The sequence below is a fragment of the Equus caballus genome, chromosome 25 (genome assembly GCF_041296265.1).
Source record: "Equus caballus isolate H_3958 breed thoroughbred chromosome 25, TB-T2T, whole genome shotgun sequence".
NCBI classification, from domain to species: Eukaryota; Metazoa; Chordata; class Mammalia; order Perissodactyla; family Equidae; genus Equus; species Equus caballus.
The window spans coordinates 23,906,688-23,921,490 of record NC_091708.1 but is presented as its reverse complement, the minus strand read 5'-3'; the positions used below and the strand labels follow the sequence as shown (position 1 = coordinate 23,921,490).

Below are 14,803 nucleotides of genomic sequence, written 5' to 3'. Positions count from 1 at the left end.
AACTGAAATTTAAAACTTACTGAATGGGCTCAATAGTATACCTGAGATGGCAGAGAAAGAGGAGTACTATCAATCTAGAATTATATATAATATTATATGTACACACACACATACATTATCAAGTGCTGGGTGGGATGCAGAGCCTCTAGAACTCTCAAATGTTTCTTTTGTGAATAAGCAATAGTACATGCACCACTCTGGAAAACATATTGGCAGTTTCCTATAATGTTAAACATACTTTACCATATGGTTTAGTAATCCCATCCCTGGGTATTTATCCTAAGTAAATGAAAACTTAAGTTCACACAAAAACCTGTACATAAACTTAGATGAATCTCAAGTTTTTATGTTGAGTGAAAAAAGTCAGTCCCCCAAAATTACATACCGTATAATTCCATTTATATGACATTCTCAAAAAGACAAAACTATAGTGTTGGAGAACAGATCAGTGGGTTGCCAGGGGTAAGGGATGACAGGGGGATGTAACTATAAAGGGAGCTTTTTGGAGTGATGGAACTGTTCTGCATCCTGATTGTGGTTGTGGTTACATGAATCTATAGATGTGTTTGAATCCATGGAACTGTACACACACAAAAAGTCGATTTTACTGTATGATAATTTAAAAAATATAATGTATAAAGTAACTATAGCTATAGCTTCCTCCAATTGGGTGTGGCAGTAGTATAGTTTGTCGATGGGAAATTAATTATCTTTACTGATCCTTTCACATTTCACACACTGGTGGGAGAAGGAAAAGAGATACAAATAAAAAGGATGTGCCTTTTTAAAAGCTTTTATTATTATTATTTCTTTTTAGCAGAGCACCCTGTAAAATAGTGGTTACGATCACAAGTGGAGTTTGGTTCAAGCCTTGACCTTGGAGGTAATGTCTGGAGAGATATACGATACTATTATATTTTTCACAGGTTGAAGATGATAAAAGATGAATACATTGAGCTGCTACTTCTAGGTGGATAAAAGAATTGGTCCTGTCAGTGAATCTAAAGAGCCCTTCAATGCATGTCCTTGTGTAAGAGAACTCGTCTCCCATAGCACCTTTCAAAAGCTGGTTCACAAATTCAAGGATGCAGGCAATGTTCTGGGCACACTTCTTTGTGGATGACTCTTTCTGGAGAGGTAAAAGAAGTGGTCCTTTTACATAATAGCCAGCTCAAAAAAAGTCAGCTTACCAAGCATTCCAGAAATTGAGGGTGCCTTTCAGCACCACATGAAAGATTCTCAATACTTGTGCCTTTTATCAGTTTGAGATGCAAGTTCTGTGAAGTTTAGCTAAGGATAATCCCAACTGTGTTTTGGACACGTGCTCATAGTGCTCAGACCTCTTGGAAAAGAACACCTGCTTTCCCAAAGACTGTTTTGAGGCTAAGCTACTTTTTATGTGAAAAAGAAGGCAAACAAATTGGTAGATGTGATGTTGGGTCAGGAGATAATCAAGACAACCCACACTGGACTTCAGCCACCCAAACACAAGGCAAAGGTGGTGATGTGGTGTGACCTGTGGAAAGCACGTGTCTTGGGACCATTTTTCTTTGAAGCAACATGTCTGAAGAGATGCATTTCATTATGTAAAGTGACCAATTAATGCCGGAATATGACAGACTAGGGAACGGTGCCAGGAGTGGTTCCAACAGTCTGGTACACCATCCCATTAAGTCAGAAGGTGAAGGACTGGTTGGATAATTTCCAAAGCTGGATTGGCTGACATGGTTGTGTGGAGAAAAATGCCAGATCTGAACTCCCTTGATTACTTCCTCTGGGGTTTATTAAAAGCTCAGGTTTTTTTCCATAGGAATCAGAGACCAAACTATCTGAGGCAGTACATCATCCATACAAATGCAGGGATTGACACAAAAGATGGATTAATATACCACCTTCACTGCAAGCTTGCACTGCCAGCAAGGGACAACACATTAAACATGCCATGCATTGAAATGTAATAGCAATAAACCGTTTATATTTCCAGAATTTATGGCCACCTCATATAGCTCTATTTCTTCTCCTATAAAAATGGAGTAACCATTATATTTATTTCAGGATTTATGACAGGATTAAATTATATAAAGCACATAAAGTGATGTGTATTTTTTAATTTTTTATCTGCGTCTAGTGTTATAACCAGATTTACAACGTTTATTTATATTTATTGCTTTTTAGTTGTTTGCAATGTCCATTGTTAGGGCTTTTCCATCATAAACTCCATCTTTGGGTAATTCTCCTTAAAGAAACATACAGGATGGCATATTTTCCCCACCTCTGTATGTGAGAGAATGTCTTTGTTAAATTCACAACAGAAAGATAATCTTATAAAATATGGTCACAAGGTGGCATATTCCTCCTGTCACTACTGCCTGTTGCTTTGATTCACTAACACGATGTCATAGATTTTAAAACAAAACAAGACATTATTCCCATCACTCAGGGAAACTGGAAATTTTCCTGCCTCTGATTCCCTTTACTGATCTTGATTCTTGACATCTCAGAAGGATCTCTGCCAGCCCCACTCTGTTCTCTTCCTCAGCCCCCTTCCATCTTTCCCCAAACACAAGTTTGTCCTATCTTTTTATAGCACACGCTTTAATGTAGAAAGAGGGTTGCAGTGAAGAGGGGGGTGAAGGTGAGTGTCCTTTATGCAGGTCCCAGTGGAAAGACAGGGACTGAGTTCAGTTTCTGGTTGATCAAACCATGAGAATCTGAATCAGGGTGCAGGCGGTGAGAAAAATATAATGCATCACCCATCCTTTACCCCCCAGCACACTTTTTTTTCACAGAAGTCTTTATTTCATGGGATGAAGCCAGGGCAGTTTTTCTCAAATCAGCTCCATGTTGTCATTACCGTACCTTTAGGTTGCTTCTCCAACCCAGTTTTTGGTTTAGTGAAAGTTTATCATTTTCTGTGTGGTATAGGCCAGAGATTTTGAATCTAAGCACTATTAAGATGTTGGAATGGATGATTCTTTGTTGTGGGGGCTGTCCAGTGCATTGTAGGGTGTTTAGTTGGATTCCTGGCCCCTACACTGGATGCTAGTAACACCATTTCTCCAATAAGTGTCTCCAAACATTGTCCAATGTTCCCTGGTGCAGGGGGTACAAAGTCACCCCCTGTTGAGAACCACTGCTAGACTAGAGAATATAACACACTAGAGAGCTCTGGGATGCCGTGCCAAGATTGAAGTAGCCGTGTTAATAATGTTCAGGCAAGACTTCTCTATGTCCCACTCTCTTACCATGAGGAAATTAACATAGGCCTGACTCTTCAGTCCATTGGAAGTACACAATGCCAGAATACGTTAGCCTTATACTCTCACCCCTAGGGCATGTGTCAGAATTGTCCAGGGATCTTTAAATGTGCCTAAACCCATGGTAATAACTCAAAATATTGTTACGTCCATCAATACTTTGAAAATAAGGCATTTACTAGAAGAGTTGATAGACGATGTTATTTAATGTGATCATAAAGAAGTACATGTATTACTATATGACAAATTTAGTTTTTAAAAATATTTTGACAACTGTATTTTAGTATAATTGGATTTTCTTTTGTGCCAAGAAAGGCAAAGATTCCAAGAAGGGCTGAGAAGCAAGATGTGGAAAAGAAAAATTTATTCTAATTCCCATAGGTGTTCAATTACAAACTCCTGCTAGAATTGGGCACTGCTACATAATTCAGCACAGTTAGATGTAAATATAGCAGGCATCAAGCAAACTTACTGTCCCAAACTAAAGATCAGAAAGCCCTTGCAGAACTGATTAATAATTCTTTCCTATAGGAACCTCCTAAATTTTAGGGCAGGCTAAGCTTCTCAGGGTTTTGTCTCTACCTTGCTTTTTGAACTCAGTTGTATTCCCATTGTCATGTGACTCAATATGGTAACTGTTCAACAAATATTTCTAGCTTTCTGCTTCCTGGGAATATGGTAGGATTGTACTTCCCTAGTCCTTTTGGAGTTAGACATGGCCATGCAACTTTCTTTGGCCAATGAAATGGAGCAGAAGTGGATGTGTATCACCTTTCGGGGCAACTTCAAGAGCCAATGAGCAATTCACTGTGTCTTCTTTTTTTCAGAACATTCATGAAAGCATATATTGAGAGGATAACCTTTATGGCTACAGGTTTGGGTTTATAGGATCAAGTTCATGTGGATATAACAGAAAAATTCAATGTAAAAGGGGTAGATAGGCAATCTGAGGTGAATATGGTGGTTCTGCTCTGGGAGGTCTGCAGGAACCCAGGCTCTTTCCTGCTTATTACTCACCCATTGTTAGAATATGAACATCATTCTCAGGGTCCAAAATGGCTGCTACAGTTCTGCCACCTATTTATGTTCCAGGCAGAAAGATGGAATAAGGAAGGAAAAGAAGAGACAACAGATAAAAGACAATGGCTGTCTTTTAAAAAGGTTTTCTGGAAGCTGCCACACAAAACCAGGACTTACAGATCACTGCCCAGGACCTAGCTACATGGCCACATCCATCTGCCAGCCTGGATGGGATACATAGTCTTTATTTCAGGCACCATTGTGCCAAGCCAAAATTCAGGAGCTCCACCACTGTTCAAGAAGGGGAGACCAGATGTGGTGAGTGGGTGACTAGGAGTCTCTGCCACTCTGAGCATATGACTTAAATTAGAACAACTAGAATGGCCCATCTCTTCATCCACACTGCGGGGTTAAGTGATGGCCATACAATCCATGCCCACTCCAGTGGAGTCGTTCTTTAAGGTGATGGTGGTGGTGGTTTTTGTTAATTTTTTTAACTGGAGCTCTTGGAGAAGTCTTTCCTTCTCAGGTCATAAATCTGAAGACAGAGACTAAATCTAACATGCAGAGAGCAACAGAAGCGAGAGAAAAATTGAAGACCTAGGTAGGATTTCCTTTTCCAAGCCTATTTGAGACCGGTCTACCCCTGCCCTTTCTCTGGTTTAGTTACATAGGCCAAGAAATCCCTTTCTGTCTATATGAGAAGAAGTTGGGTGCCTATTGCTTGCAATCAAAGTCCTAAAGCAGTTGTCTGCCTCCCTGGGTTTTTGTGGGGAACACATGTGCTGGTACACATAGTAGTTTCCATGGTACTTGGCACGTAAAAGTCCTAAAATATTGGCTCCTGATGATGTGTTTGAAATAACACAGAGTAGATGAAATTTGGACAAACTTTCTCTTTTTTTTTTAAACCTCAGCTCAGATGAGGTCTTGCTCATGCCCCGGAAGATTTAGACCTTTCTTCTTGCTCCCCCTTCTCCATTCTTACAATTGTCCTACTGCTTTGTAACTGCAAATCTATGTTCTCTTCTGATATCCTTTGAACTTTTGGAGGACTGGAACTGAGTCTTATTTACCTTTAAATCCTCAGTATCTACCATTCTGGCACAGTAGGGGGTCAATAAATATTGTTAGAAAAATAAACATTTGAAGACTATTTACGATTAAAGGTGGCAATAACAGCAACCAGCATTTATAGATTACATGTTGTATTCTAAGCACTGTCCTAAGAACTTTATATTTTTAATAACCCTTAATACGCTGTTACTACTACTCCATTTTATAGATAAGCAAACTGATGTCAAGGTCATACAACCAGTGAATGACAGAGCCAAGATTTCATCCCAGGCAAACTGACTCTAGGGTCCTAGCATTTCAACCAATACACTATGATATCTCTCACTGAAGGTATTTCATTAAATATAGATGGAATTAAATCATTTGATATTGGAGACAGAGGAAACTTTGAAATTATTGAATTCCATCATGAAATATATGCGCAAACTGAAGCCAAGGATTGGAAGTGACCTGGTTCAGGTGGTTTATATGACTGCAGATGCATATCTGCACAGGACTCCAGACTCCTAGTTGGAATCTTTTAACCAAGGACCCCACCTCTTATGCAAAGTGTGCTCCTCTTTGCACTTGTACCACTCCCTTTGGCATCTTGCTTTGGAAACCATCCTTCCCTCCCAAGACAACTTGTGTTTCAAAGTAGCTATGTGCCAGGTACCATTCAAAGCCAAGGAAATAGACCTCTATGGGTCTCACCTGTTGAAACAGTCCACAAGCACATGAAAGAGGACTTGGGAAAATGGACCCCCTACTCATTCTTCAGATCTCAGCACAAACTCCACATCCTCAGAGAAGGCTTCCCTGGCCTCTCCAAGGTCAAGTCTGTCTACCTAAGATTTCCTTCATAGCACTTAGCACCAATAGCTGTAACTATATATATTATTTGTGGAATATCTGGCTAATGGTCACCTCACTTGTTACCCTATGAGTTCCTTGGGGACAAGATCCATGTTAATTTTTGTTCCTCCCTAAATTGTTGGTGTCCTGACACGTAATAGGCACTCAAAAATATTTTTTGAATTAATGAAGGAATGAACAAATGGATGAATAAACAAATGCATGAATGATGCACAATGACAAATCATCCCTCTGGGTTGCACAGGGGTAGACGTAATCCCTACGTGGTGTGATCTGTGGGGGCTCTCAAAAGTCTGCACACTCACACACCCCACTAACCAGAAATCCCCCACAGGAAAGTCAAACATCTATTTGAGGGCTTTGGGGCACCGAAGAGGGAAAAAGAGATACGAAAGGTGAGCAAGCAGTTTTCAAATGATGCTTTCAACTCTGGCCAGTCCGTGTGTGTTTTCCTCTACAAAGTGTTTCCAATTACTGTGGCACTCTCGGTATCTGGATCCATCTCCAGTGAATTCCTCTGCAGCTCCTGCCAGACATATGGGATCAATCAGGGCTCCAGCGCTGGTGCGCTTGCTGCGGGAATGTTGACAGCCTGACAGACGCGGGGTTCTGGTGTCATGGAATCTCCGAGTCTTTGGCTAGATCCCGGGAGGAGAATGAGAGGGGGAGGAGAGAGATAGAGGCAGAGATAGAGGAGAGGGGAGAGGGAGAGACAGAGAGAGGAGGAAGAGAGGGAGAGAAGGAGGGAAGCGGGAGATTTTCCTTGACTGCCCCCTTTCCTTCAAACATTTTATAGGCTTCAGGGAGAGAGAGGAGGAGGAGAGAGGGAAGAGAAAAGACGAGCGCGAGAGGGATAGAGAGCGCGCGCGTTCCCTCCCGAGTCCCCGAGCTGCCAGAGGAGTCTGGATTGTGTCCCCAGTGTCAGATGAAAGGGCGCTGAGGCTCGCGGCCGCCGTCCCGCGCCCCGCGTTGCGCACGCCCCTCTGCGAGCCCGGCCGCCGAGCATCTCTCCGCGCCGGGGCCGAAGCCAGCGCTGCGGGCCGGCCGCTCCGTCTCCAGCGCAATGTGGCTGCGCCTGGCCTTTTGTTGCTGGGGTCTGGCGCTCGTTTCGGGCTGGGCGACCTTTCAGCAGATGTCCCCGTCGCGCAATTTCAGCTTCCGCCTCTTCCCCGAGGCCGCGCCCGGGGCTCCGGGGAGGCTGCCCTCGCCGCCCGCGCCCGGCGAGGACGCGGCGGAGAGCAAAGTGGAGCGACTGGGCCAGGCGTTCCGGCGACGCGTGCGGCGGCTGCGGGAGCTCAGCGAGCGCCTGGAGCTGGTCTTCCTGGTGGACGAGTCGTCCAGCGTGGGCCAAGCCAACTTCCTCAGCGAGCTCAAGTTCGTCCGCAAGCTGCTGTCCGACTTCCCCGTGGTGCCCACGGCCACACGCGTGGCCATCGTGACCTTCTCGTCCAAGAACAACGTGGTGCCGCGCGTCGATTACATCTCCTCCCGCCGCGCCCACCAGCACAAGTGCGCGCTGCTCAGCCAAGAGATCCCGGCCATCACCTACCGCGGCGGCGGCACCTACACCAAGGGCGCCTTCCAGCAAGCCGCGGTAAGGCGCCCGCCCCTCCGCGACCCCGGCCCCCGATCCCCGGCCCTTCCCACTCACTACTGCCTACCCCTCTCTCAATCTTCGGCAAGCCACAACCTTCCCAAGTCAAGCGTCCCCATCCACAAAATCAGAGTCACACCTACCCTCCTATTGTTGTGGGGGTCCCATGAGATAATGGATTTTAATCGCTTATCTGGGTGACAGGCTCTTTAAGTGGGCGTCTTTAAGGACCCTTTTAGGAAGAGGTCCTTAAGATGCTGTTCACCTTCACGCTTGTAGGGACAGACCGTTCCAAGCCAGAACAGGTAAGTACGTTTTAGGAAGAGTCTCTAAAGGTAAGACGTGGAGAAAGCTCAGTATTTCCCCAGTTCTCTTTTACATAATTTTATGCTTTCAGTATGCATTTCGTTCCATGCCCTTCTTATTTTTGCTCTGAGTCCTTTACAAGACTTTTAGCTTCTGGAAGAGAAGCCAGTATTAGATGATGGACTTTTACAAAATTTAACTTTTTCTGATTACAAAGGAATATATCTTCAATTGAAGAAAATTTGGAACATGTAGAACTGTCTGACACGTAGTAGCAATGTTTGTGGAATGAATGAAGTGAAAAGGAGGAAAAGGAAAAGAAAGCACAATCCCATCACTCTTAAAAAGCCACTGTTTACATGCTGTTTACATTCGCCCAGTATGCACATCTGTGCATACTTTTAACCAAATTGGTGTCTTGCTGTTTTGCAGCCTACATTTTTCATTTGTCATATCATGAAATGATTACATTATTATATGATATATCTAATATAATGTAGATATCGTATATCTCCCTTAGTTGCATGCTATTCTGTTGAATACATACATCATAATTTACCCGTCACCTATGGTCAGACACTTAGATTTTTTATTAAGCAAGTTATGGTAAACATAAATATTTGTGGAGCCCTTTAATTACTTCTTTACGAAGAATTTCTATAAAGTTCCCGAATTAAAGGAAATAAACGTCTGTAAATTTCTTGTACATATTGTCCAATTCTCCTTTGAAGGGTTGTATAGATTTACATTCCCACCAGCAGAATATCACAGCAGTAAGTTTGCCACGTGGTCACCAATATCATAGACTACTGTTTTTAAGATCTTTGCTAATTTGGTAGGTGAATAGAGGTATCACTTTAACAAACTCATATTTTTTATTGAGGATGAACATTTTCCAGTACACTTACTGGGTATTTGTATTTTTCCTTTGATAATCACTTGGTTGTATGTTTTGTCCATTTTGCAATTATGGCACATGTTTGGAGTTGTTTTCTTAATGATTTGTAAAAACTCTTTATATAGTAAGGCCAGTAACTGTATTTTGTTTATGCTGCAAATATTTTTCCAGTTCACATGTAAGTCAAAACATTTTGCTTTTATTTATTGCAGTGTTGTTAGATGGATGATTTAAGTTTTTATATATTCAAATCCATCAAACTTTGTCCTTTAGATCTTATATTTTCCTATATTCTTAGAATGGCCTTCTCATTTCCCGAATTGGAGAAATAATTTTCCATTTAACAATTTAATCCATACGGAACTTACTTTAGTGTGTGGTATGACAAAGATGTCTAATTTTATGTTTTAATAAATAATTAACCAATTGTCCCGGTATCATTGGCTTAATGGCCATCTATCCTTTTCCAATTTAGCAAATGCCATTTTTATCATATACTGAATGCTTATGGGTATTTGATCTCCCCATGGCTTTCTATTAATTTTTTGTTATCCTGGATAATAAGATATTCCATCCTCTTATCTATTGTTTTTAAACTTTGCAAAAATGATTTAATTATTATAACTTTACAATATATTCAAATATCTGGTAGTGCAAATTCTCTCTCCTTTTATCTATTCTTTTTACATCACTTCTTATGTATTTATTACTTAGGATGAATTTTTAATTCATTTTCACATATTCCAATTGAAACCAGCCAGGATTTTAATTTCAATATAGAAAATATTGAATTAAGTTGGGGATTATTTACATTTTATAGTAATAGTCCTTCCAAGAAAAAGTATGGTTTGCCCATTTATAACCAGTTCTTTTTATATACTTCAGTAAAGTTGTAGATCTCTAGTAATTAAATCTTGCATATATTTTCCAAATTTAGACCTAACTGTATTCTATTTAGACCTAAATATATTCATTCTATCATGAATGACATCTTTTCAAATTATATTTTAAGCAATTATTCTTGATGTATAGAAACATTGTTGATTTGTTTTAGCATGTCTTCTGTATCTGGATTCTTGGTGAAATAATCAGGAAAATTTCCTATAAATATACTGTAATATTTTGGTACATACCCTTCTTGACTTTTTGCAGTTGTCTAGGTAATAGGTATGTTTTCATACATGTATGTATATCCTGCTTAATGTTTACTCAAAAAAAGATCATATCGTACGTTCTTTCTTGTAACTTGACTTTCTATTACACCGTATTTTCTGTCTTCTTTCCATAATAAGAAATACCCTTCTACTTTATCATTTTTCATGGCCACACTGTATTCCGTTGTAGAACATACCTTTTTTATCATGTAATTGCCAATATTATATATTTAGGCTGTTACAAATGACACTGGATAACTAAATCTTTGCCCATATCGCTAATAATTTCCTTAACGCATATTTCTGAAGTGGTAGGTATTGTTGCAACAAAGACTAGGCCCCTTTTTTTTAAGGCCTTTGATACATGCAGAAAATTGGTACCAAATTGCCCTCCCATATGCAGTGCCTGGATCAGTATCTAGGATGCAGCCAAACGGGTTAGTATCATTTGAATGTGCCACCTCGACTTTATATGTGAAAAATGGAGTCCCATTTTCAATTGCATTTCTTTATTAGTGAGGCTGAACACTTTTTTTTGTATATTATTGGCCATATCCAGCTCTTCTTTTTTGACTATCCATTAAAATATTTTGGGACTATTATCCATTTTTCGTATGAGGATGGTTCTTTTCCTTATTGATTTGCAAATGCTCCTTAAATCTTAATGATATTAACTCTTCTGCTTCTAAGTACAAGACAAGTATTTTTTTTTCTTGGTGTTTCACTTGCCTTTTAATTTTGTTTCTGGTGATAGCATCTATCACTTTATCACTCCATTGAATCTTTTTTCTTTTCATTTGTGCTTTTATGCATTTCCTGTGAAGTTTGAAAGACTTTTGCCTTTAAGAGATGAAATAATGCCTTAAAGATGCTCTCTGTTTATTGAAGCAGTTGCAGTGGGCAGGGTTCAGTTTTGCAGACCCAGTACTCTATTGGCCTCCAGTCCAAATACTCATGAGGTCCCGGTGTCTGGCCTTGTTCCTGATGTCCCTGCCTACTCCATCAGAGAAGATCCCTACTGCATCAGGGAGAAACTTGCCATATCCCAGCTCCTCTGTTTGGTTTGGCCAGGTTTGCCTGGGGCCTCTGAGTACCTTTGATCCAAAATAGTTAAATGGGTAATGAGTTGAGTATGCACTGCTCGCCTCAAGACCTGCTCTGTCTTCAGCTTTCTCCTTCCAAATGCTACATCCTGTCTTGGAAAGTAGAATTGCCAACGAGGTTCCCAGTGCCTTTCTTCAGTCTGGATCCATTTGTAATCAACAAACAGAAAGTTCTCAAAATTTGTGTCCACTGAACTTCTCCTTGACTGTATTTTTCTTTCTCATTTTGGTTTGGTTACGAGAAGGTGCAGGAGAGGGTTGGCTGGACTCAGTCTCTGTCTAACCTGGAAACCTACATGTCTTTATTGTAACTTTCCCAAACCTCTGGTGAGCATTCTTAGGTATAATTAAAATATGATATTCGGAGAAAGTTGATAGAAGATGACTAGTGTTTAGAAATGGCATCGGTGAGGTTTGAATGTGAATTTTCACATAGAGGGCAGGTAAGCATTTTTCGTCTCCGAATGAGTTTGAAAATGGTAAGCTGTGTGGCTTGGGCTTGGCTATGAAACTTTCACATTTCACCGTGGAAATTAGACAGTTCGTCAGTTCCAGTGTGTGTACGGAATGGTAATATCGGAAGGGCCTGTGATCTGTGAAATTGAAAATCATAGGTACATTTTTGAGGTAATTAATTACTTTCCCCAGAAAAGTTAGCTTTTCAAACATTTTCCCTTGAAAACTGAATGCCCACACAACTATACACAGACACAGATACAGACATACATGTAGATGCGTGTTTGTGAGTACACAGCTACCCCACACAATTCGAACACCTTACGCCTCTTATGTAAAATCTCAGGATGTAGAATTTCCTTTACCAGTGTGAAATTTGCTGTCATCTCTCAGCACATGTGATTAACTAAACAAAAAGTCTAACTGTTGCTTCATTGTTTTATTTGGTGTCGGAATTGTACAACTTAATGGGCAGTCTATGTGTGGACACTGTTATCACACTTTATTTGAATGGATAAACCGCAGTGTCGAGTGTTTCTTTTTAAACACCACCGCCTAGCGCTCATCAAAGAGTGCGAAGACTAAAGGAGTGAAATCTGTAGTTAGCACAGATCCTTCCAGAGACACAACCAATAGAATGGGGAGTTAGCACCTTGAGGTTAATTACATGAAAACCTTTTATGAAATTAACAGAAAGCTCGTCAGCTTTTCCTTTCCTGGGAATGATTGTTTCATAACGAACCTTCCTCTTGGTTTTTCTTCTCACCATGTATTTATGTATTGCCTTTCCTAAACTGCATATTTTGGATTGACCCCACTATGCGTGCAGGACTCTCCATCTTCTAAGCCTTTCACATCAAAGTAAAATCAGAGCCCCTCATTCCCACTTCACTTGAGCTAAATATCTGTTAAATAAACATAGCATGAAGCTTCCTTTGAAAAAAAAATTTCTGCTTTCTTCGTTGTTCCAGAGTTCTAGAAATATGATCCTCTGGTGGGGAATGTGCTGTCTTGCCAAAAATCTGAGCTTCAGATGGCCAGAAGACTGGGAATAGATAGGCAGAAGCTCTTCTTAGCTTCAAGGGAAGAGCATCATCGTTACATGTGCACACTGGTACACATTCACGCCTTTACCTGGAGAGTAATCTGCTCTCTCAGCCTCATGGGAAGAAAGTATTTGCTTTTAAGTTTTCCAATAAAACCTGGAGATGTGTGAGATGCCACTAGATTAAAACGCTGGTGAGTGAAAGTAGGACCATTTTGTTTTCATACGATAAAAGGATAATAGCCTTTGCAGCAGTCTTTCTGATGGCCCAGATGCTAAAAGAATAAGGAAAGTTTGGGTTCTCCTTTCCCATTGAAAGGGGCGGGGGAGTCGTACAATCTGCAGTGGATTCAGGTGTTCCAAACTCAGAGCATGATTTAGATGTCAAGAATGAATTACTGTTGCAGAAGCTAAGTTCTTTTTCAATACTGAAAATATATATTTCTTTTTTTAGATTGAGATCACGTTGGTTTATAACTTTGTGTAGTTTCAGGTGCACATCATTATATTTTGGCTTCTGTGTAGGCTGCATCATGTTCACCACCAAAAGTCCAGTTTCCGTCCATCACCATACATATGTGCCCCTTTAGCCCTTTCACCCTCCCCCTACCCTCTTCCGCTCTGGTAACCAGCAGCCTGTTCTCCATATGTATGTGTTTGTTTATCTTCCACATATGAGTGAAGTCATATGGTAGTTGTCTTTGTCTGACTTACTTCGCTTAGCCTAATACCCCCAAGATCCATCAATAGTATTGCAAATGGCACAGTTTTGTTCTTTTTTATGGTTGGGTAGTATTCCACTGTGTGTGTGTATATATATATATATGTATATATATATATACACCACATCTTGTTTATCCCTTGTTGATGGCACTTAGGTACCATCCAGGTCTTAGCTATTGTGAATAATGCTGCAATGAACATATGAGTGCATATATCTTTTTGAAATAGTGTTTTCATGTTCTTTAGATAAGTACTGAGAAGTGGAGTAACAGGGTCATATGGTATTTCTATTTTTAATTTTTTGAGAAATCTCCATACTGTTTTCCATGGTGGCTACACCAGTTTGCATTCCCACCAGCAGTGTATGAGGGTTCCCTTTTCTCCACATCTGAAAAGATATATTTCTAAATGTACCTCTGGAAGCATTCTCTCTTTTGTGCTTCTTAAACTTTTAAACAATTCTCATATTGCCTTGGTCTTATATGGGAACTTCTTTTGTAATCCCATCAGAACTTTAGAAGTGTGAATGAATGAATTAATCTTCAATGCATAATATAGACCCAGACTCATGTGTATTTCCTAGTCAAAAAATGGTACTAAAATTCTTGATTTGAAGAGAGAGAGAGCAAATAATTCCAAAATATTGAATTCAAATTTCTTCTTAATCTAGCATTTGCATATATTTTGTTTGTTAGTTTTGTTTTTCCCAGCAAATAGGACACTGTGGTATGTAATAAGAATGTACATCTACAGTTGCTGTTAAAGATATTTATCCTTATTAGCTGCCAGTACTAAATTATGTTTGGTTGAAATGCATCATGAGAACTCTTGATCAAAGACTGCAAATTCTTAGACACAGAGAGAGGATAGACTGCTCTGTCCTACCTTGCTTCTATGGTCAAAGGATAGAAAAGTCCCCCCCAATGTCCTTATGATACATGTTCTAAGAGAGAATTTCTCTTAATAGTGGACATGAAGTAGAATTACTAAATGTATTCATTCTTGACCAGATATACCTTTAATTTGTAAAGTGATTTGTAATTTACAAAGTTCTTTCATATTGTGACTTTACAGAATCAGTTTTACAGATTCAGTTTTACAGGAAAGTTATCAGATTCTGGGAGAAGTTAAGTGACTAAATGCTAATCACAAAGCTAAGTGAATGTCAAAAATAGAGTCAATCTAGTCTTCTGACTTCTCATCTGGTCTGTCTCCTCCCCTCCACTCTACCCCCTATCCTCACCCATGTTTTGCTAATTCCCTTTGTGTCTTGAGTTGCATCAAAACTTAGTAAGAAGTGGGAGATTCCATTTCC

General features: G+C 40.1%; 1 protein-coding gene across 2 annotated transcripts in view; it reads left to right on the top strand.

The window, feature by feature from the left end:
* The first annotated feature begins 6,350 nt into the window (after positions 1-6,350).
* Positions 6,351-14,803, top strand: part of SVEP1 (sushi, von Willebrand factor type A, EGF and pentraxin domain containing 1) — a 167,132-nt gene continuing 158,679 nt past the window's right edge. For both annotated transcript variants that reach the window (XM_001916149.5, XM_070251692.1), the window contains exon 1: positions 6,351-7,803. In XM_001916149.5, coding sequence (XP_001916184.3) covers positions 7,273-7,803 — 531 coding nt within the window. In that variant the 5' untranslated portion in view covers positions 6,351-7,272. The remainder of the gene's footprint in view (positions 7,804-14,803) is intronic.